The following is a 20,287-nucleotide window of genomic DNA, read 5'->3' as shown; positions in this document are numbered from 1 at the left end:
GGGTAAGCAGCTGGTTCTAGGGACAAGAGTCACATCAATAACTGCCATAAATTGGGGAGGGTACCAGGCCCCCCCTTCCTATGAGAATCCTTTATTTGCCCCAACTGAGGGGTGGGTGTGGGGTGTTAAATAAGAATTGGAACAGGTGGGGACACTGTACAGAGGGTGCCCAGGGAGGGGCTGGTGTGTGGGCAGTAAGTAGGTCAGTGCACCTGAGGTTGGGGGTGCCCATGGCAAAGCCCTCCTGGTGGCTCAGGGGCTGAGCCCAGCTTCTCTGCCTCCTGTTCCACTGACTGGCTCCCGTAAGCACTGTCCTCCTTCACCTCTGCTGGGGGTGAGGGCGGGGGAGGGGGAGAAAAGAACGGGATAATCAGGGCCTTAGGCTTCTCATCCCACAGGCCCAGACCCACCCCCCAGGTAGGACTTCTTTACCTGTGCTGGGCAGCTTGTCTCGGGGCTCAGGACCCCTCAGCAGCCTCACTCCCTCCTCTAGGCCCATGTCAGACAGGGCGTCTAGCAGACCCGCCAAGTCCCCACCAGCCAGCTAAGGGGAGGGAAGGGGCATGATGTCTGAATTATGGTTAGGGTGTGGGGTTGGGAGCCCTGGGGCCAAGGGAAGCATCTGGGATTAGGAAAAGGAAACTGGGGGTTCGACAGGGGCCAGGGGCCAGGGGGCCAACCTCGTAACTGCGCAGGAGGCTGCCGCTGGGTGAGGCCGTCTTTCGGTACGTGTCCACCAGACTACGAAGCCCCAGCCGCTCTGCCAGCTCTGCCCAGCTTCCCTGGGCTCCTGGCCCATCTAGCAGCTGCTCCAGGTTCTGCAGGGCTGCATCCCCAAGTGACAGCCCTGGCCCTGAAGCAAACACACATAAATGTGTCAGTTACACCAGAAATGGACAGAGGTCCAGACGCCTGGACACCTCCTTTCTCCCAGAGTAATCTGACAGACAGGCAGAGAGTGCTACTGGGGGTGATGGATGAGGGCAGCAAAGAGGGAAAGAGCCTGTGTGAGGAGGAGGGGCCTGGGGTCTGGCACTGGAATGAAGAGAGCTCACCTGCCGGGCTGGGTGGGGTCAGGGGAGGCTCCAAGGTGTCCTGAGCAGCATTTAGCAGCAAAGTCTTCACCTGGGGAGACAGCCTCAGCTTTGACCACCTCCTACTCAGTCTGGAAGCTCAGGTACCCCTAAATCCAGATCCTCTGGACCCCATCCCCACGTCCGGTGCCCTGTTTCCTGGTACTTCCAAGCCCACGCTGGCCTTACCTTGGTGCTGCGAGTGAGGTCAAGAGGGGTGTGGCCCCGGAAGCTGCTTCGGGTGTCCCTCTCTGGTCCCTCAGAATCTGAGTCACTACCAGAAGTTGGGGGTGAAGGCAGTGGGCACAGGGGCTCCTCATTCTCTGCATGGATGTCAGCACCTGGGGGATAGAGACAGTCATGGGGATGTTCCCTGGGGCCCACCCTAGGGACTACAAAGCAGGGGGGACTAGGAGGTACCCCTTTTCCTGCCTCCTCGCTCTGCTCATATGCCCCCAAGAGTGAGACTGACCAGCCTTTAGCAGGAGGCGGGTAAGAGTCGGGGATCCCAGGCCAGCTGCCAGGTGTAAGGGCGTGTTTCCCGCAAAGGTGCGGGCATTCACATTGGCACCAAGCTGTGGAGTACAAGGACGTGGTTGATGACCGGGTGGTATCCTTGGCCCCCCAACCTCTTCGCTGGCATAGGTCCCACCACAATCCTTGGCCCCACTGCTCCCAAAACCTCACACCTCTCACCACACTGCTCTGTCCTACCTTGGTGACCAGATGGGTGACCAGCCCCAGCTCCTCCATCTCTGTGGCTAGATGCAGGGCAGTTCGCCCTCCCTGCCGCTCTGCAGCTTCCACCTCAGCCCCGTCGCCCACCAGCAAATCCAGGCACTCGGGGCTGCGGGCACGGACTGCCAGGTGTACCGGGTACAGCCCTAGGGATGCACAATATTCAGCCAGTAGCTGTGACCCCAAGTTGGTCCCCAGACCAGCTCTGACCAGCCAACGTTGAAACTTTATAGCCTCTCTGAGAGCCCCTACCTAGATGAAGTGGAGGACTCACCCTCATAGTCTGGCGTGTGCAGCAGCTGGGGCATGGCAGGGCCCCCACTCCGCAGCAGTGCTCGCAGCAGGTCAGGGGTGCCAGCCCGCAGCGCCAGGTGCAGGGCTGAGTCTCCGTGCCGATCCAGCAGTGCAGGGTCTGCGCCCACCTGCAGCAGGAAGCTCACCACACTTGTCTGCCCAGTGATCACTGCCAGGTGCAAGGGAGTCTGGGGGCAAAGGCAGGGGTGAGCCAGGCCTGCCCTAAGCCTAGACCCACCTGCCCTCCAACCCCTACTCCTCAACAATAGGTACCCCCTCACCTGGTGCAGGTGGTTGGTGAGGTTGACGACGCCGAGGTGTGGGGCGTGGTAGATCACATGGGCTATCTGCTCAATGACATTCATCTGCCCGTGGATGATGGCCAGGTGCAGTGGCCTGCAGGGTGAGGGGTGAGACTCTGGCCTAGCAAGCCCAGCTGCTCAGAGTGTCCTGTACCCTCCATAATCTCCCTCAATGGGGCCTCAGTCCATCTCCAAAGACATTGCTGTACCTGAACTTAATCCTTCTGGGCACCTTTTGAGGTAGATAAATACTATTATTGTGCCCTTTTAGAGTGGACAAAACTGAAGAGAGTTTAAGTACCTTCAATATAACTAGTAAATAGCAAAGCCGGACTTGAAACCCGGCCTGTTCAACTCCAGAGCTCCAGGACCCCCGCTAACCCTCCAGCGCCGCCTTCCGCTCCCCTCCCCCGCGCCACCACGCGCCCCGGGTGGGTGGGTGGGTGCGTGGGTGCGTGGGTGCGTGGGTGCGTGGGTGCGTGGGTGCGTGGGTGCGTGGGAGGGGAGCGACCCGGTCCCCACCCGCCCCCCCGCCGGCCTACGTGTCTCCGTTCTCATCCTGTGCCGTCAGCAGGTGGCGCTGTCCCGCCAGCAGCGAGCGCGCGTCCGCCGTGACGCCGTAGTCGAGCAAGGCACGGGCGCTACGCCGAGCCAGGCCGAACAGGCGCGCGTTGTACTCGCGGGCTGGGGGCGACAGGGGGCGTGGTCGTGGGCCACGGGCGCTGGGCAGGTCCCCACCCCGTCGTGGTGACCGCCCAGATTCGGGAGGCCGTACCTTGAGCTAGCATCTCTGGGCCCGGCGGCTCCCGCTGGGGCGCGCTCGATTCTGCGGCTTCCTCCCCAGCATCTACGCCAGGCGCCGAGCCGGCCATCTGGGCCCCGCCCCCGCCTCCCGGGTAGCAGCCCATTGGGGCCGCGCCGGACTGGTAGGGGCTGTAGGCCAAGGAGGAAGGGAAAAAGCCGAGGCTGCCACCTGTGGGTACAGGCAGGGCTGTGGGGAAGGGGCACCAACCAGAGCTCCAGGCTTCTTTCCCCAGCTTCTCTTCATCTCTCCCTCCTCCATCCCTCTTCCCACCACCAGCACTCCCTCACCTCCTCCTCCAGCTCCTCCATAACCTCCAGCAGAGCCTCCAGAGCCTCCACCCATGTGGGAGCCACCCCCGAAGGGCTGGGAGAAGGCGGGCAAGGCCTTCCTCCGCTTCCGCTGCACCTCCTCCTTGTCTGAAAAAAAAAATAAAAGGACAGGGGGAAATGGGATGTTATAACCCAATTCATAGGCCACGTCTCCAGAGCCCTTCCCCAAGCTTGGTTAGGGCTCGTCCCCAAAAAGCCTTCAGCTAGAGCCCTCAGACTGAACTCTCCCCACCCTTAACTTAGCTCATGGGTCCCCTAGTCTAGCTCTTGGAGCCCTCCAGCCCAGCTCCCAGTCCCACTAGCTCAGCTCTACCTTCTACCAGTGGGTAATAGGTGAACTGTTTGGAGTCAGAGACATCCCCCCCACGCTTGCGTTTCAGTTGGAGGAACACGGTGACAGGACGCTCAATCTTCATCTTGTGATAGGGGGGTGTCCGGAACACAATGGCATACTGGGGAAGGGACATACAGGGTGTCAGTGAGGCCTTCGCCTAATTCAGCCCCGTGCCTCAGTCCTGGCCTCCCTGTGTACCCCCCAGTCCTCGCTCCCTGTATACCTGTTTGTGAACATCTGTGGGAGAGAAGTCCCCGAAGGCCTGCCATCCATTCTCGTCATCCTCGTAGAAACGAACCTCAATGTCATCTAAAGAGAAGACTGAAACCTGGCCACAGCTCCAGGTAGAGTCTCCAGGGCTACTTGTCCTGGAGCTACCCTGCCTGCCCGGCCCTGGCCCTCCATCTTGATACCCAGTATCCCAAGCTCCCAGCCTGAGCTCCAGCCTCACCTTTTTGCACCTTGTCACAAAGAAGATAAACTTCGTCTCCACCCCGCACAGAGCCAGCTGTCTTGTCCATTCTCGAAATCTTCAGATTCGAGGCCCCAGGAGACTCTAGGGAACAAAGCAGGGATTAGTTCAGATGATATAATAGCCATGGCCTGTTTAGGGAGCCAGGTGTTTTGTATTCATTAACTGCAAGATGCAGGAATCGCATATCCCCATTTACCAAAAACAGAAAAGACACTCAGAGGGGAGAAATGACTTGTTCAATGTCACTCAGCTCAAACGTGGTTCAGGCCAGGTTGAAACTCAGGTTTATTTGCCTCCATAGCTGGAGGTTGTCCCTATGTTCCCTTGGCCACCTAGGTCCAGGCCCTCAGGCAGTCAGGATACTCACTGCTGTCATGGATGGGGTGGGAGATAACTGGCTTCAGGGGCAAAGAAAAGGAGCCATCACTGGCTCGAAGGAAGGCAGAGAAGCGCAGCCGCACGATACTCAAATCCATCACCTTCTTCAGTTCCTTGGCCTCCTGCTCTAGCTCCCTCCGCTCAGCATCTGGGGAGTGGGCACATGTGTGATCCCTGGGCGTTTCCTCCTTCCTACCCTGCTTCCTTGCTCACCCATGGCCACCTCCCATTACTCCCACCCATTACCAGTGAGGCCTTGGGGCCTGGAGCGGAGTCGTTGCCTCTGAAGTTTCTGTGTCATAATCTCCATCATGTTCTTCTTGGTCACATGCAATACTCCCAAGTTGTTAAACCTGGAGGATGGGGAGGGGAGTCAGAGGCCTTTGCCCATGCAGTTCTTTCCTCCTGAAGCACACTCCCCACTGTCAGGGCTCAGCTTAGCTCAGCTCTACTTCTTCAAGGAAGGTTTCCTCCTTTTTCCCGGAGGCTTCAGGATCTGGGGCCAACCTAAGTCTTTCCTCTTGGTCAGATGCTAAACTCCCAGAGGTGGGTTGGGGCCCAGGACTGGCAGGCAGTGAGGGGGCACACAAGTGGGGGCCAGGGGTAAGGGACACCTACTGGGCAGTCATGTCCTTGGGCCCCACAGACACAGTGCAGACCCCCAGCTCCGAGCATTGCTTGCCCACTAGGCTGTGGGCGTGGGCGCGAGGTGGGTCACTGTGTGTTACCAGGTCCACCTCGATCTTGGCTGGTCCCTCGTAGTTACAGATCTGGGAGGGGCAAGGGCTGTCAGTGATGCTACTGGACATGTTGTCCACTAACCCACCCTCCAGCACCACCTTGGCTCACCTTGACTGTAGGATAGGTCTTCCGGCCTTTCTCGCTGGAGGCACCTGGCAGTCCTCCGTGGGAGGGTCCTTCGCAGCCATAGCGAAATCGGAAGCCTCGCTGAAGGTCCAGGGGCAGAGAAACAGTGTGATCAGGAGAGACCACTCTGGCCAGCCACACTCCTGACCAGCACTGACCATGGTGACCAGCAGTATCTGCCCTAAACCACGATCACACCACTGTGATCAGCAGTGGTCAACCATCCCAATCTTCAGTGGCCTCCCTGGGCAGTGATCTCACATGGCTACACAACTACAACTACTCACTCTCTTGCAAGGCTGCAGCCATCCCGCACCATACCCTCGGGTCACTCACCTGCTTAGGCTGCTCCACGATCACCAGGTAGGGGCCATCAGCTGGGGACAGAGGGACCTTCTGAGCCAGGCTCCATGAGCCCCTCCCCCAGGCAGAGGGCACATGGTCCTCTTTCCCTACTCCCTCTCCGACTAGGGCGGTTAGGGAGCCTGCTAACCTGTCTCTGGGGCCGGCTCCTTGGGCTCCACAATGGCAGGGTTGAATTTGAAATCATATTCCATGATGCCATCCAGAGCCTAGTTTGGAGAGATGGGGGGGAGGGGCGGCCGATTCAGAGCTTCCCCGGAGCCCTTCTCCTCCTGGCTCTAAACCCTCTCTCTAGACCCATAAGAACGCGCCTTTGGAAGCAGAATTTGCAGACAGGCAGGCAGAGGATGGCCTGGAGGGGCATTAGGGTAGGCACTCTGAGATCTGGGAGCAGGACAGATGGAGGAGGCGGCAGATAGATGCCTGGCAGGTTGAGATCAGCGCAGAGGCAGACAGACAGCTGCAGGGGAGAGACGGGGTTCCGGCAACACGCAAGCAGACAGGGAGGTAGGGAGGTAGCCGGCCAGCGTCCGGGCCAGGCGGCGTGACTCACTGGGTCGTAGCAACTGTCCATGTCTCTGGGCTGGGCCCGGCTCTGTCTATAGCTTCAGCCGGGTTCTGCTTCCTAGAGTTTCAGGTGCTCGCTTTGGGGGCAGGGGAACGGCGGGAGAGCTGGATCAGGCCAGGGGTGGGCGGGAGAGGGGGGTCCCAGGTTTGGGGGAGGGTCCGATCTCCTCCAGCCGCCCGTCCGAGTGCGGCGGGCGAGATCCGGTGGAGGGCGAGATCCGAAGCTGGGCTAGGCCGGGGAAGGGGCAGGAAAGTTAGAGCAGCTTAGGAAAGTCCCGAAAATACCAGGGGGAGGCGGGGCCGGAGGGGGCGGGCCTGGAAATGACGCCACTGGCCCCGCCCCCGCGGCGGGAGGGGCGCGAGGCCCCGGCCCCGCTGTTGGGACCCGCAGCCTCTCACCCGGCTGGGGGTGTGGAGAGCCAGGGAAGCCCTCCAGGGCAGGCGCCAGGGACCTGAGGGTCTTTCACGGCCGGCGGAGGCTCCCAGTCCGCGACCAGGCCCGCCTCCCATCCCCCTCCCCTCCCACGGCCTGGAGCAGCAGCCTTGGGATTTTCTGCCAGGAGGGAGGCCACGGCTGATTCACCCTGGGGGCTTTTGGGGGACATTCCTGCTGTAGGGAGGACCCCACTCTGAATGGTCTGTAGGCGGGGTTCTTCCCAGCGGGGGGCCCCGGGGTTCTGCCCTGAGAGTGGAACTCTGGGGACCGCAGCGGGAGGCGTCTTCTCCTTGGGGACAGGCTCCCCTTCCCTCTCCCCGAAACGTCTCAACGGCTGTTGATTCTCACACCGCACTGGCTCTGGGTGCTGAGGAGACGGGCAGACCCCTGCACTCTTCCCACCCCAATCCCACAGGTGTGGGTCTCCATCACAGGTATACAAGTGTGTTTTGGCCCGTGTGCTCGGGTGCATGCTGTGTGTGCACGGCGTCAATATGCGTGTGCAAGTGAATGTGTCTGTGGGCAGGTAAGCGTCCCTAAGCTTCTCTGAGTGGGCACATGACTAAGCATGTCTTGCTATGTCGGCACAGGTGAGCAGATCTCTGAGCTTGTGCGTGGAGGGCGTGGGTCCCAGCAACGGTGCAAGGGTGAGCGGGTCTGCCTGTGCATGTGTGTGCGAGTCCCGGTGCATGGACGCTGCTTGCGTACGCCAGCATTAGAGCAGGTGAATGTTCAGGTCCGCGTGTCTCCGTACAAGGATGTGGCTGTATATCCGTGTGTCTCGTTCGTGTGTCTGCTCTGGGTGTGCGCCTATCTCTAGCCCTGGGGCTCAGTCAGTTAAAGGCCCTCCTCCCGCCTTTCCTCGGGTCCGGGCCACCCAAGGGTGTGAACTCGGTCACTCACAGAGGCGGCGGCTCCGGTTCCTGCTCCTCTCCCGGCCCGACCCGCCGCGGACGGGTCGTGACACCGCTCCAGCCACCAGGGCTCCAGCCACCGGGGTTCCAGCCGGGAAAGCCCCTTTTCCGCCCCCCGGAGGGGGGAATTCCCATGACGTTTCTGTACGTCACGCACCATGCCCTTTTTCATTGGCCGAAAGTTTAACACCCGGACTCTCGCGTCCAATCGGGAGCGATTCAGGAGCGCCCTCTAGAGGGCGAAGATTGACGTTGGGCTGGGAGAATGGCGTGGTATTGACGGTCCGCAAGACTGGGCTCTGGTCGGGGATTAGCCCGAGGCCGGACCGGTTGGCCGAGCACCAGCCACAGCTCCAACACCGGCCAAGGGCCGGCCCGGGTCCCCTCGCCCGCCCGGACCTGCCCGGGCTTCTGTTGTGCCTAACGCTTGACCACATCTGAAGCCGGGGAAGCCCAGGGGGAAGCCGTCGGCCTCAGCTCTCCAGTCTCCCGCCCGGAGCGGGACCCCGCTGCCGGGAAGAGTTAGGGGAAGAGGAAAAAGCTGATCTTGCGGTCGGTCCCGGGGCGCCATCTGGCGGCCCCTTTAGGCACCGGAGCCTCAAGGAGACTAACCTTTCTTGCTCAGTCTCTTTACTCAGCCTCCGGCTCTTTTGGCCCCTTACTAAGTGGCAGGTTCACATGGGGCCAGGCTTTCAGGGCGACCTGAGCTATGGAGCTCTGCGCGCAGGAAGGAGAATATTTTTTGGGAGATTCAGGACTCGCCCTCCCATCACAATCTGGAATATTAGGATTGAAGAGGTGTCCAAAGTGTCAATAACTTGAACTTCTTCTGAGGGAGGAAATCACCTTATATACGTCCCAACTTCTGCTTGAACACCGTAGTAGCAGCAGGGACAGTACAGTATTTCCCAAAGCACTGACTTTGTAGCTGGACATCTCTGGTTGGTAGAGGCTCTCTTTCGGAGGCGCCCTGAGTAATCTCCCTCCTGAAGTCATCCTTTCAGGTTTCTCCTGCAACTTGCTGCTGACCTTCTTAAGGAACTGAGGGCCTGCACTAGCACTGAATAAAGGGAGGCTCTTATGGCCCTTGGTTTGGGCCATTTCCTGTTATTTGTCTCTCCTCTTCGTCTTGTCCACAAATGGAATGTGCCAGGTACTGTGTTAAGGTACTTTATTATAAGTTCTTATTCTTCTTCCCAACAACTCTAGGAGGTAAATATTACCTTTACTGATGGAAAAAATGAAGGCTCAGAGAAGTAAACTCAACCACACAGGTAGAAAGGAACAGAGCCAGGATACAAACCCAGTTTGTTGACTCCAGGCCCAAGTTCTTTCCCCTAAATACATATAAAACAAAGCAGTCTTTTCCACCCTACTATAGGGTTGTTATGAGTCGGAATTGACTCCACGGCAATGGGTTTTTTTGGTTTGGTGGGCCTCTCTAAGAGGAGCCCTGGTGGTGCAGTGGTTAAGAGCTTGGCTGCTAACCAAAAGGTGAGCAGTTTGAATCAACCAACCACTCCCTGGAAACGCTATGGGACAGTTCTACTCTGTCCTATAGGGTCACTATGAGTCAGCAGCAACAGGTTTGGTTTGGTTTTTGGTGGTCCTCTCAGTGGACGAAAGATGTGGCAGTCCGCTTCTGTAAAGATTTACAGCCTTGGAAACCCTATGGGGAAGTTCTACTCTGTCCTACAGGATCACTATGAGTCGGAACGGACTTGATGGCAGTGGATTTGGTTTTTGGTTTGGTGGGCCTCTCAAGCAAGTATCATAAGATGCTGTCAAATAATTTGGTAAAATCCAGGTACATTGTCTACCAAATTCTCCTGGCAATTTATATTCTTAACTCTTATACTAAAATGGAATGAGGTTAGGTTGGTATATGCCTACTTCGTGAACCTGTGCTGGCTGCCATTGATACAACCATCCTTTCAAAGTGCTCAAATACCACCTGCAGAAATGGGCACAAATCCTTCCAGTCCCACATCTCTAAAAGCGCTCCTAAGGTCTGAGTGGTTTTAGTTACAAGATTCTGAGCTGTAATTTATCTGGAGATTAAAAAAAAAAAAAAAAAAAGACTTTATTATAGAACTTTTCTAACATATAAAAAGTACAGAGAATAGTATAATGAACCCCCATGTACCCATCAGCAGCTCCAATAATTCTCAACCCATGTAGACGTAGGGATTTTAATAACTCAAAGTAGTTTATTATCTGTTGCTATAGCCTCACCTAAATGGACTTAAGAAACTGCTTCATTATGTTTGTTCCACAATCTTCAACATAAAAATCATCTCTGTTTCTGCACTCAGCTCTAGCACAACACCTGGCCCAGAGCAGATGCACCATAAATTCACTCTATTCATTCACCATCAGATAGGGCCCACCCTACAAAACAACATCCCTGCTTACAGAGAGCTTGCATTCTAGTAGGGGAGACAGACAAAAATCAAATAGATGTGTGCTGGTGACAGGTACTACGGAGAAAAATAAAGCAGGTAAGGGGATAGCGACAAGGGTTTTCTATACAGCAGCCAGGGAAAGACTCTCTGATGAGGTAACATTTGAACAGGAACTTGAAACAAGTGAGGGAGGCCGCCGTGTGGATATCTGGGGGAAGGGCAGGCCGCCGTGTGGGTATCTGGGGGAAGGGCAGGCCGCCGTGTGGGTATCTGGGGGAAGGGCAGGCCGCCGTGTGGGTATCTGGGGGAAGGGCAGGCCGCCGTGTGGGTATCTGGGGGAAGGGCAGGCCGCCGTGTGGGTATCTGGGGGAAGGGCAGGCCGCCGTGTGGGTATCTGGGGGAAGGGCAGGCCGCCGTGTGGGTATCTGGGGGAAGGGCAGGCCGCCGTGTGGGTATCTGGGGGAAGGGCAGGCCGCCGTGTGGGTATCTGGGGGAAGGGCAGGCCGCCGTGTGGGTATCTGGGGGAAGGGCAGGCCGCCGTGTGGGTATCTGGGGGAAGGGCAGGCCGCCGTGTGGATTTCTGGGGGAAGGGCAGGCCGCCGTGTGGGTATCTGGGGGAAGGGCAGGCCGCCGTGTGGGTATCTGGGGGAAGGGCAGGCCGCCGTGTGGGTATCTGGGGGAAGGGCAGGCCGCCGTGTGGATTTCTGGGGGAAGGGCAGGCCGCCGTGTGGATATCTGGGGGAAGGGCAGGCCGCCGTGTGGATTTCTGGGGGAAGGGCAGGCCGCCGTGTGGGTATCTGGGGGAAGGGCAGGCCGCCGTGTGGATATCTGGGGGAAGGGCAGGCCGCCGTGTGGATTTCTGGGGGAAGGGCAGGCCGCCGTGTGGATATCTGGGGGAAGGGCAGGCCGCCGTGTGGATATCTGGGGGAAGGGCAGGCCGCCGTGTGGATATCTGGGGGAAGGGCAGGCCGCCGTGTGGATTTCTGGGGGAAGGGCAGGCCGCCGTGTGGGTATCTGGGGGAAGGGCAGGCCGCCGTGTGGGTATCTGGGGGAAGGGCAGGCCGCCGTGTGGGTATCTGGGGGAAGGGCAGGCCGCCGTGTGGGTATCTGGGGGAAGGGCAGGCCGCCGTGTGGGTATCTGGGGGAAGGGCAGGCCGCCGTGTGGGTATCTGGGGGAAGGGCAGGCCGCCGTGTGGGTATCTGGGGGAAGGGCAGGCCGCCGTGTGGGTATCTGGGGGAAGGGCAGGCCGCCGTGTGGGTATCTGGGGGAAGGGCAGGCCGCCGTGTGGGTATCTGGGGGAAGGGCAGGCCGCCGTGTGGGTATCTGGGGGAAGGGCAGGCCGCCGTGTGGGTATCTGGGGGAAGGGCAGGCCGCCGTGTGGGTATCTGGGGGAAGGGCAGGCCGCCGTGTGGGTATCTGGGGGAAGGGCAGGCCGCCGTGTGGGTATCTGGGGGAAGGGCAGGCCGCCGTGTGGATTTCTGGGGGAAGGGCAGGCCGCCGTGTGGGTATCTGGGGGAAGGGCAGGCCGCCGTGTGGGTATCTGGGGGAAGGGCAGGCCGCCGTGTGGGTATCTGGGGGAAGGGCAGGCCGCCGTGTGGGTATCTGGGGGAAGGGCAGGCCGCCGTGTGGGTATCTGGGGGAAGGGCAGGCCGCCGTGTGGGTATCTGGGGGAAGGGCAGGCCGCCGTGTGGGTATCTGGGGGAAGGGCAGGCCGCCGTGTGGGTATCTGGGGGAAGGGCAGGCCGCCGTGTGGATATCTGGGGGAAGGGCAGGCCGCCGTGTGGGTATCTGGGGGAAGGGCAGGCCGCCGTGTGGGTATCTGGGGGAAGGGCAGGCCGCCGTGTGGATATCTGGGGGAAGGGCAGGCCGCCGTGTGGGTATCTGGGGGAAGGGCAGGCCGCCGTGTGGGTATCTGGGGGAAGGGCAGGCCGCCGTGTGGATATCTGGGGGAAGGGCATTCTAGGTGATGGAACAGCAACTGCAATAGTCTGATATGAATGTGTTTGGCTTATTTGAGGAACAGCAAGGAGGTCAGGTAGGTGGAATGAAGTAAATGTTTTATTCTGAATGAGACGGAATGCTATTGGAGGGTTTTGTACAGTGGCGTGAAAATGATGTGACATGTTTTAAAAGGCTTCGTTTGGCTGCCGTGTGGAGAGTAGAGTGTAGAGGACTAGGATGACCAAGGGAGACCAGGAGTTCAAAAAATAGTGGCTTGGATGGTGAGAGTGGTGAGAAGTGGTCAGACGCTGAACAGATTCGAAAGATGGAAACAACAAGCGTTGCTGAGGGTTTGGATGTAGGATGTAAAAAAAAGAGGGGAGGTTTTGGCAGAAGAATCGGGAAGAATGGAATTGCACTTTCCTGGTACAGGGCAGAACAGAAGAGGAAGAGACTTGTAGGGGTAATCAAGAATTTTTCTCTTTACATTTGTTATATTTGAGATGCCCATGAGGCATGCAAATGGGGATGTTGAGGGACGAGTGGATATGAGTCTGGGGTTGAGAGGAGTCAGGCTGGAGATGCAAAGTTGGGAATTGGATATAATCAGGGTAATGGATAGTATTCAGAGCCTCGGCAGTGGATGGGATCACCGAGAGAGTGAGCATAGAGGATTTGAGGACTGAGTCCTGGGCCATTCTCATGTTCAGAGGTCATGAACAGAGCCAACATGGGAAATCGAAAAGGCGTGGTCAGTGAGGTAGAAAAAAACGAGTTTCTCAGAAGCCAAATGAAGAATATTTCAAGGAGGGAGTGATCAACTGTTTACTTGAACTAAAGCTACTTCTCCACAAGTGGAGCCCAGGGGTTGAGGGGTTCTGCTTCCTCATGGAGACTTGTCTCCCAAGCAGTGAGCCCTGAACAAAGGTAAATATCCACAGGCTCTAATAACCACATTTTTTGTTGTTGTTTTTTTTTTTGGATGGGCATATGCCCACTGTGGCTCATTCTTATGGGCTAAAAAAATTCACGTTTATTCTTGGTTATGTGCACCTCTTTCCAATTTTCATAGACTACTAAACTGAGCTTAGTAGGCAATAGTCTGTACAGCCAGTGGTTTCTTCAGAGCCCCAACCCTTATATTTCTCATTAGAAGCTACAGAAAATGTAACTCAGAGGGTTTCTGCACCACCACCACCATTATTTTTGAACTGAGGAAATGTTATAAGAAAGACTGTGATGTTTGGAGTGAGAGAGACCTGGGTTTGAGACCCAACTCCCTCAATTCCCAGTGACCTGACCTCTCTGAACTTGTTTCCTCATCTGTAAGAAAAGTAAGTACCTTTAAAGGTTGCTTGAGCATTGCACTTAATACTGAGACATAATGGTGCTCTACAAATGTCAATTCTCCATGTGAGGGTCTTAGGTCATGGAGCCATCTCTAGCTTTCCTCTTGACTTTCTGACACCTGGTCTCCTCAAGTTCTCAGGGGAGACAGATGTGATTATGATCAGCATTTCCCTCTAGCTACACTTATCACTTTCCCTCAAGGTTTCCGTCAGTTCCATGTCACCAAGCCATTCTTCCTTGTCGGTCAGGTCAGAATTAAGGTCTGAGTATTAGTTCCTCTTGTAGCTTCCTCTGACTTCTAAGAGACAACACTGTCAACAACACAAGTCATGCATGTGTCAGCTGCTCTTTTTGTAACAGAAGGAGACTTCCGGCAAATGTTTTTCTTTGCTACCCAGAGGAGAGAGGGTCAGTTTGCAATCTCTCTAGCTTCTTTCCTAATTTTTGCAGACCAGCTGAGGGACATAGGCTTGTCGTATTCTTTTGTTCATAGCTTGGCTGCAGCCAACGCTGTTTTCCTCAGAGGGAAACCCCCCTGGAAGCGTCTAAAGGCAGAGCCTGTGGGGCTCTGGACAGAGACACTACAGCTGAGGCCAAGGACTCTAGTGTCTACGTGGCTGTAGATCACAGCCCCTAGCTCTACCCCCTGCCCCTAGCCTTATCCCCTGTTCCTCCTAATTTTTCCCAGGGTCGGGGTCAGGCAAGGGTTCTGGTTAGTGTGGAAACTGAGCATGGTCTGGACTACTTGGGGAAGAAGGGAGGGAAGAGGGAGAATGTAGTCTAGGAGCTTTAGGTCTCATCTCTTAGTATTTTTTCCACATCAGGCTGCTCCTATTTCCATGGGGCCCTTTTCCACCCCTGAGGGAGGTGCTTTCAGGCATCCAAATTCCCAGGAACACCCACATGGAAGTGCTGATCAAAGAGAAGCCTTAGGTTCTGAATGATCATACAGCCAGTTGGGCCCCAGTGGGGAGACTGAGTGCCCCTAAATCTCCACGAGGGAAGCCAGCTGGTAGTACAAAGAGGGTACCATTGCCCACCCCCTGAGAGGGGGAAGCCAAGATGATGCTTCATGTGTGAAGGCTTAATACAAAACATTCTGCTTCCCAACCACAGCACCTCAGCCCTGCCCACTCCTCGCAGGGGCCACACTGCCTGCCCTACGTACACCCCTACCTATCTTACCCTCACCCACAGGGAAAGAAGGGGAGGAGCCCTCTAATCATGTATCATCTCAGTAATTGGAATGGATGAGGGTTATGGGGCTGGAAGAAATTGTTCCTTCTCTGAGGCTAAAATGAATGTCTTACGCCCAGAAGCACACAATCACAGCTGTGAGCAAGATGGTCCCCACTCCTAAGCCCCATGGGCTTCTTTGTATACCTGGACCATGAGACACACTGCAGGGAAAGCTTCTAAGTAACTGCAGCTCAGCTCTGACTCATCTTCCCTCTGACCCCAGCCCAGGTTGTCTTGGGTGTCTCCCTTGAGCAGTTATGGCGAGGACACTGCCCAAGCCCCTGGCACCCTGGTAATAAGGGTACACTGCTGTGGTGGTGGTAGGGGTGGCAGCACTGATGAAGGCCTCCTGATGCCAGTCCTGACATCTGGCTGGCTGACTGATGGCCAGGGGCCATGTGGCCAGACCACTGGTAGGCTCAGCCTCTCTTTACCTCTGTTCATGCAAGGCCCAAGCTCTGGGGATCGCAGTGACATGGTACCCTGACCCACAGGCTCAGGAAGGAAGCTGGAGGGAAAGGCAGTGATGTTGGTACTAAGACATTTATTACATAGTATAAAGTCCATTGCTGTCCTGTTTTTCATATGTACAAGCTCCTGTGACAGTCCTCCTGCTCAGCCCCACCTGCCCATCCACCATGGTGCCAGTCAACTCTCCAAACTGACCAACTAATTAATAAAAGAGGAAGAACTGGAGGAGGTGGCCCAGGGTTGATGGGAGTGGGTATGTGAGAGGGAAACAAAGTGCAAAGTGTTGGGCTTGGCTCTCGTTGCCTGACCGTAGCAGGAGGGACACATGGGCACCACAGGGTTGGCACGGTGATTCCTGCCCAGCGATGCCAGGCTGGAGGCAGAGGCTGCAGATGATACGTGAGTGGGCTCTCAGGTTGGGCCCCCAGGAATGGAGAGCAGAGGAGCAAGGAGGTACCACAGTCTGATTGTAGGTCCCAAGAGGGGCTGTAAAAGTTTTCCTCTTTTTCAGATCCTCATCCAAGTGGCAGCAACAGCAGCTTGGGCTGGGCCTGTAGAATTTGTGGCTCTCGGGACAGCTGGGGGTATGGGGTGTGGGGATAGCCTGGTAGGAAGTACTGGTCCTGATCTTTGCCTTAGTTGACCTCGGAAGTGGGCATGGGGTCTGCGGGGCGAGGTGTGGCCAGGAGGGGCACTGGTGAGGTGGCTTCAATGAGTGCAGGGTTGAGGATGATGGGCAGAGTCATGGGTGGCACGCCCACCTGCAGTGGGGAGGCCAAGGGCTGCAGGATCAGGGGGGATTGAGCCAGGGGTGGTGGCCCGTCTGGGGTAGGGCTCAGCCTGCTGGGGCTAGAGGCCACCGGTGATCCAGGGGAGGTGCTACTGGCTGCTTGGGAGCCCTCTGGCTTTTCAAAGTCTACAGGGAGAGCAAAGTGGCTGCAGTCAGTCTCCCTTGTTGGCATAGGATAACTCTCATATTCCCCAACTAGTTATCCTTTCTTCCTCCCCACCCCTGTGAACTAATGACTCAACCCGGGCTAAATAGCTGGGAGTCTTGAAACTCATTCCAGTGTCCAACCACCTTATGCCTACCCTGTACCTCCTTTGCTGTACCACCCCTCATCAGGTTAATTTTGGTCTGGTCTTTACTAGAATCACTTAAAGGCAAACTCTGCATATTCATCCCAAGTCCCTGCCCCAGGCTTTCCCTCCCAAGCCTGAAAATGTCAAGCAGCTAGCTCATCATAGCTTACTTGGTCCTGCCATTTCCCACAGGAAGAGCAGACAAGCAGGGTTCTCCAGTTCCTCCTTTCCCTGGTTCACAGTCCATGCTCAGCAGCAACCCCAAGCTACCCTGGGCCTCCTCTTAGGCCTCCTGCTTCCTGCCCAACACCCAGAAGGCTAACCTACAGGGACTCACCAGAGGCTCCCAGCTCAGAGGGCATCTCTGGGGGAGGTGGATGGCCAGGTGTCTTGGTGTCACCAGCAGCAGCAGTCAGGTGGGCTGAGGCCAGAGGTTTTTGGGCATGAGGCTCCATGGGCATGGGGTCTGGGGAGGGTAGAGAATCCAGATGGCAGCACTTAGTGCTTTCTTTCCAGCAGAGCCCTGGATGCCCATCAGTCTTCCCACCCACCTAGGGCACAGAGAACTAATTCAGCTGCAGGCTTAAGAGTTTGTGGGTCCTCCTTAATGAAGTTAGGCTGAGCCCCCTACCCTGGATGACAGTCTGCTTGAAGAGCTCATCTCGTAGGTGGGGCAGGAAACAGTCAATGCGCTCCCATGTGATCTCCCAGAGGGCTGAGGGACCACCTCCTCGTGCATCTGCACTGTGGAAAATCTCTGCTGTGTCCATCACCAGGAGCATGTTCTTCAGAGACTCAGGGATGGCCTCTGACTGCAGGGGCAGTGCGACCATGAGAATAAAAAAGGTGTCATGGGGGAGTATGGCAAGAGGAAAGTAGCTACCAAGGCGACAACCAGCAAGTCTTCCCAGAAAGTGAGAGAGGAAGCAGGCATGGGCTAAGGAAAAACATACCAGCAAGTCACTGGAGCCTGCATGCATGTACTTGTCCATGAAGTCCAGGATGGTAAGCCAGAGGGCCGCAAAGGTAGACAGTGACAGCAGTGGAGACAGGTGCTGCAAGAAGACCTATGGCCCACCAGCCCTTTCAGCTGAGGGTATGCAGGAGACTTCTGCACCCCTCTCCAAGGCTGGGAGGCAAGTCTGCCCTATCTTGCATGGACCTCTGAGAGCCAGAATCCTCCTGGGTCCCTAGGTCCTGCTGAGTCTCTGTAGTTGGGGGTCCTGAGCACCTACCCTGCATCCCTACATCCTACCAGAAGCCCTGGCTTCCTTTCTTGGGAAGAGGCAGGTGTGGGAAGAATGGGCCAAGGGAGGTGGGCACAGGGTAGTGAACAGTACCTTAGAGAGCAGTGTGGAAGCCCTCATTCGGGTTTCCTCCATCCCGCCCACATCTGCAGGGCTAATGTTCTCCAAAAGCTTGGTCAGCAGAGGAAACAGCACCTGGTGGGTAAATACCCAACATCTCTAGCAGAGTCAGCTGGGCAGCTTTGCCCCAAGGAAGGCAGAGGCTGGAGTGGAAGGGCACAGAGCATGAGGAAAGGTATGATAAGGCTGAGGACTGACATTAGGGGCTCTTTAGGCTACCTGGCTCTCCTTGTCTTAAAGATTTGTACTTTATCTTAAGACCAGCAGGAAGTCTTACCTTGTTAAAACAGGACTCCCATTCTAGGGCGTCTAGCTTTTGCAAATCGTGTACCAGTAGTGCTCGCTGCAGATAGGTCAGTGCCTGCATCCGCACCTGACGCCGGGCATCACAGCACAGGCAGGCAATGCCTGAGAACAAGAGCAGCATCAGGATCCGTTCAGGCCCCTGGTCCTGGTGCTTCCCAAGCTCCAGCTCTACTCCTGCCCCTTCCCTGCCTGCTCCCCTCAGGGTTACCCTGCAGTAAAGGGCACCAGCAGTGGGCCCAGAGGGTGCGGGAATCCGCTTCGATCTTCTGGCCACCTGTCTCCAGGTGGCGCTGTTCCTCCGCCCATGAGCTGTAGATAGAGGCTGCCCGCGTGTGCAGGGTGTGCATCAGGTCTAGCAACTGGGATCAAAGGAGCGGGGTGGGAAGGACATGAGTGGGGTTAGGTCTGGAAAACCCTCTTCCCCGCCCCCCCACCACTGTCCCTGACTGAGTCCTCAGGGGGGACCCTAGCACCAATCATGCCATACTCCAATCCTCTCACCAGTTCCCTTTTCCTGGACTTTATAACCCAGTTGCTCCAGTCCTAGCTACTGTTTCCTTCCCAAAGCGTGGGTCAGTTATTACTCACCAGAGAGATTTTAGGAGGAACATGGACTAAGTATTTAATAACATTGAGCTACACAGTGAGAAAGCTCCATTCTTTTCAATTCCATTTCACACCTCCTGACAGAAAAAGCCTCTTTTTGTTAATCTCGTTTTAAAACCAGAAAGCAAACTTCAGACTCAGAGGCTCTGATGGGCAAAATGGCCAGATCTAACATAATTTTTCTATGGTTATTTTATTAAATACATTTTATATGCCTGTATAGACACTAGAAGGATACGTAAGAAACTGGTGACAGTGGTTGCCTCTGGGGAGGGAAACTTAGTAGCTGGGGGACAGGAATAGAACAGAGACCGACTTTTATCTCTTTACCCTTTTGTACCTTTTGAACTTGAACCATGTGCCTATACTACCTATTCAAAAAATAGATAAACTTTAATTTAAAAACAAATTTAAGTGAAAAGAGTTACAGGTGGTCTTGGATAAGGGGAATGACGTGAAGATGGTGGCTGAGGACCTGGGATAAGAAACATGGGCCCTTCCTCTCAGCCCTGGCTTTCCCTGGCTCCACTTGGGCTCCCAGTAACAGGTACAGGGTGAGGAGAGGAAGTAAAGGGTGTCATACTTACGTCCTGACTGACCTGTAAAGACACGGTATGGTAGCTGGCAGGCACACCTTCATCCTCATCATCATCACTATGCCCGCCCCGAGTGGCATGCTGGCTGGAGGCTCGAGGCCGTCGAAGCACTGAGCCCTCCTTGGATTTCTTCTTGAAGCGGTTTCCTTTGCTGTCATATTTGTGACTTTTGTTCCGTTTCTCCTGGGACTTGGACCCTGAGCAGAGCCGGACCCAGGTCACATTTCCATATCCATGTACACAGATACCCTGCCTTTCCCTCCCCTCTCCATGTTCTCCCTGTATGTTCACATGGCTACTCCCCATCTGCCCCTTCATCAGGTGACTCACCGCCATTCAGACTGGCCTCCACAAAGATTCGGAGAGTCTTGACGCAGAGCTCAAAGTTATCGGGTGTGATGTGGGCAGCGTCACGCACAATGAAGGACAGTGATTCCACACACTTGAGCAGGGACTTAGTGTCGTGTGGCCCCAGGTCCAGCCCCACTGTTAGGCTGTATTGATTGACCAGAGGTGAAGAGCCTGGCCTGTTAAGCCCAGGTCCTGGCTTGGAGTTATCGATGTCGTCCTTCCCCACCTGAAAAGTACACAGAAAAGCTGGGTATCCAGGCTTGACCTCAATCTACCCCACTGATGGTCTTTCAGAGGACCAGGAATCTTTCCCACAGGCCAAGGAGCGAAAACTCACCCTCTTCCCATACCCTCACTCACCACTAACCATCCGCTGTTGACCACATCAGCATCTGTGGCTGATCGGTGTATCTTGCCAGGCCTGCCGTGGTCAGTGTAGACCTCTGAGTCAGAAGTATAACCTCGGTCCAGGCTCACATCATTTGGATGATAGGATGGGAGCTCACTGTCTGACTGGGCCCCTGGGCCAGGCAGGGAGAAGGGCAGAGTCAGTGTGGGGATGGGAACAGTGGGACAAATGATAAATTAGGCTCTCAGAAGAAGGGCGCTGAGCCTGACCTCCCCTCTCTCTGACCTGGCTTAGTTTCAGCCCTGTCACCAGGGGTTTGAAGGATGGGCTCAACATTTTCTCTCTTG

At 56.1% G+C, this 20,287-nt stretch overlaps 2 protein-coding genes across 11 annotated transcripts in view; both read right to left on the bottom strand.

The window, feature by feature from the left end:
* Positions 1 to 47: 47 nt before the first annotated feature.
* On the bottom strand, positions 48 to 7,977 carry NFKB2 (nuclear factor kappa B subunit 2). Of its 2 annotated transcripts, none has more exons than XM_049855284.1 (23): positions 7,865 to 7,977; positions 6,512 to 6,754; positions 6,089 to 6,167; positions 5,932 to 5,972; positions 5,578 to 5,676; positions 5,347 to 5,498; positions 4,975 to 5,081; positions 4,718 to 4,876; positions 4,327 to 4,431; positions 4,099 to 4,184; positions 3,855 to 3,993; positions 3,500 to 3,628; positions 3,183 to 3,380; positions 2,950 to 3,091; positions 2,387 to 2,501; positions 2,086 to 2,293; positions 1,788 to 1,957; positions 1,546 to 1,648; positions 1,263 to 1,414; positions 1,056 to 1,125; positions 681 to 853; positions 433 to 544; positions 48 to 325 (listed from the first exon to the last, which is right to left on the bottom strand). In XM_049855284.1, exons 2-23 carry the CDS (start codon positions 6,530 to 6,532, stop codon positions 204 to 206), a joined length of 2,682 nt encoding a protein of 893 aa, XP_049711241.1. In that variant the 5' UTR covers positions 6,533 to 6,754; positions 7,865 to 7,977; the 3' UTR covers positions 48 to 203. The 2 variants fall into 2 exon arrangements, with proteins under 2 accessions (XP_049711241.1, XP_049711242.1); XM_049855285.1 differs by having other exon boundaries at positions 6,512 to 6,602.
* Positions 7,978 to 15,344: 7,367 nt separating this feature from the next.
* GBF1 (golgi brefeldin A resistant guanine nucleotide exchange factor 1) overlaps positions 15,345 to 20,287 on the bottom strand; it is a 133,742-nt gene continuing 128,799 nt past the window's right edge. For 3 of the 9 annotated variants that reach the window (XM_049855275.1, XM_049855273.1, XM_049855274.1), the window contains 10 exons: positions 19,952 to 20,112; positions 19,571 to 19,817; positions 19,244 to 19,437; positions 18,247 to 18,397; positions 18,010 to 18,140; positions 17,706 to 17,807; positions 17,319 to 17,432; positions 16,997 to 17,177; positions 16,703 to 16,831; positions 15,345 to 16,198 (listed from right to left, as the gene is read on the bottom strand). In XM_049855275.1, coding sequence (XP_049711232.1) covers positions 15,918 to 16,198; positions 16,703 to 16,831; positions 16,997 to 17,177; positions 17,319 to 17,432; positions 17,706 to 17,807; positions 18,010 to 18,140; positions 18,247 to 18,397; positions 19,244 to 19,437; positions 19,571 to 19,817; positions 19,952 to 20,112 — 1,691 coding nt within the window. In that variant the 3' untranslated portion in view covers positions 15,345 to 15,917. Of the gene's footprint in view, positions 16,199 to 16,702; positions 16,832 to 16,996; positions 17,433 to 17,705; positions 17,808 to 18,009; positions 18,141 to 18,246; positions 18,398 to 19,231; positions 19,438 to 19,570; positions 19,818 to 19,951; positions 20,113 to 20,287 lie in introns of all 9 variants that reach the window. The other 6 variants (XM_049855267.1, XM_049855269.1, XM_049855268.1 and 3 more) reach the window with 3 other exon arrangements.

The sequence above is a fragment of the Elephas maximus genome, chromosome 16, assembly GCF_024166365.1.
Source record: "Elephas maximus indicus isolate mEleMax1 chromosome 16, mEleMax1 primary haplotype, whole genome shotgun sequence".
Lineage (NCBI taxonomy): Eukaryota > Metazoa > Chordata > Mammalia > Proboscidea > Elephantidae > Elephas > Elephas maximus.
The sequence above is the reverse complement of the archived record's forward strand: the minus strand, read 5'-3'. Positions and strand labels throughout refer to the sequence as shown.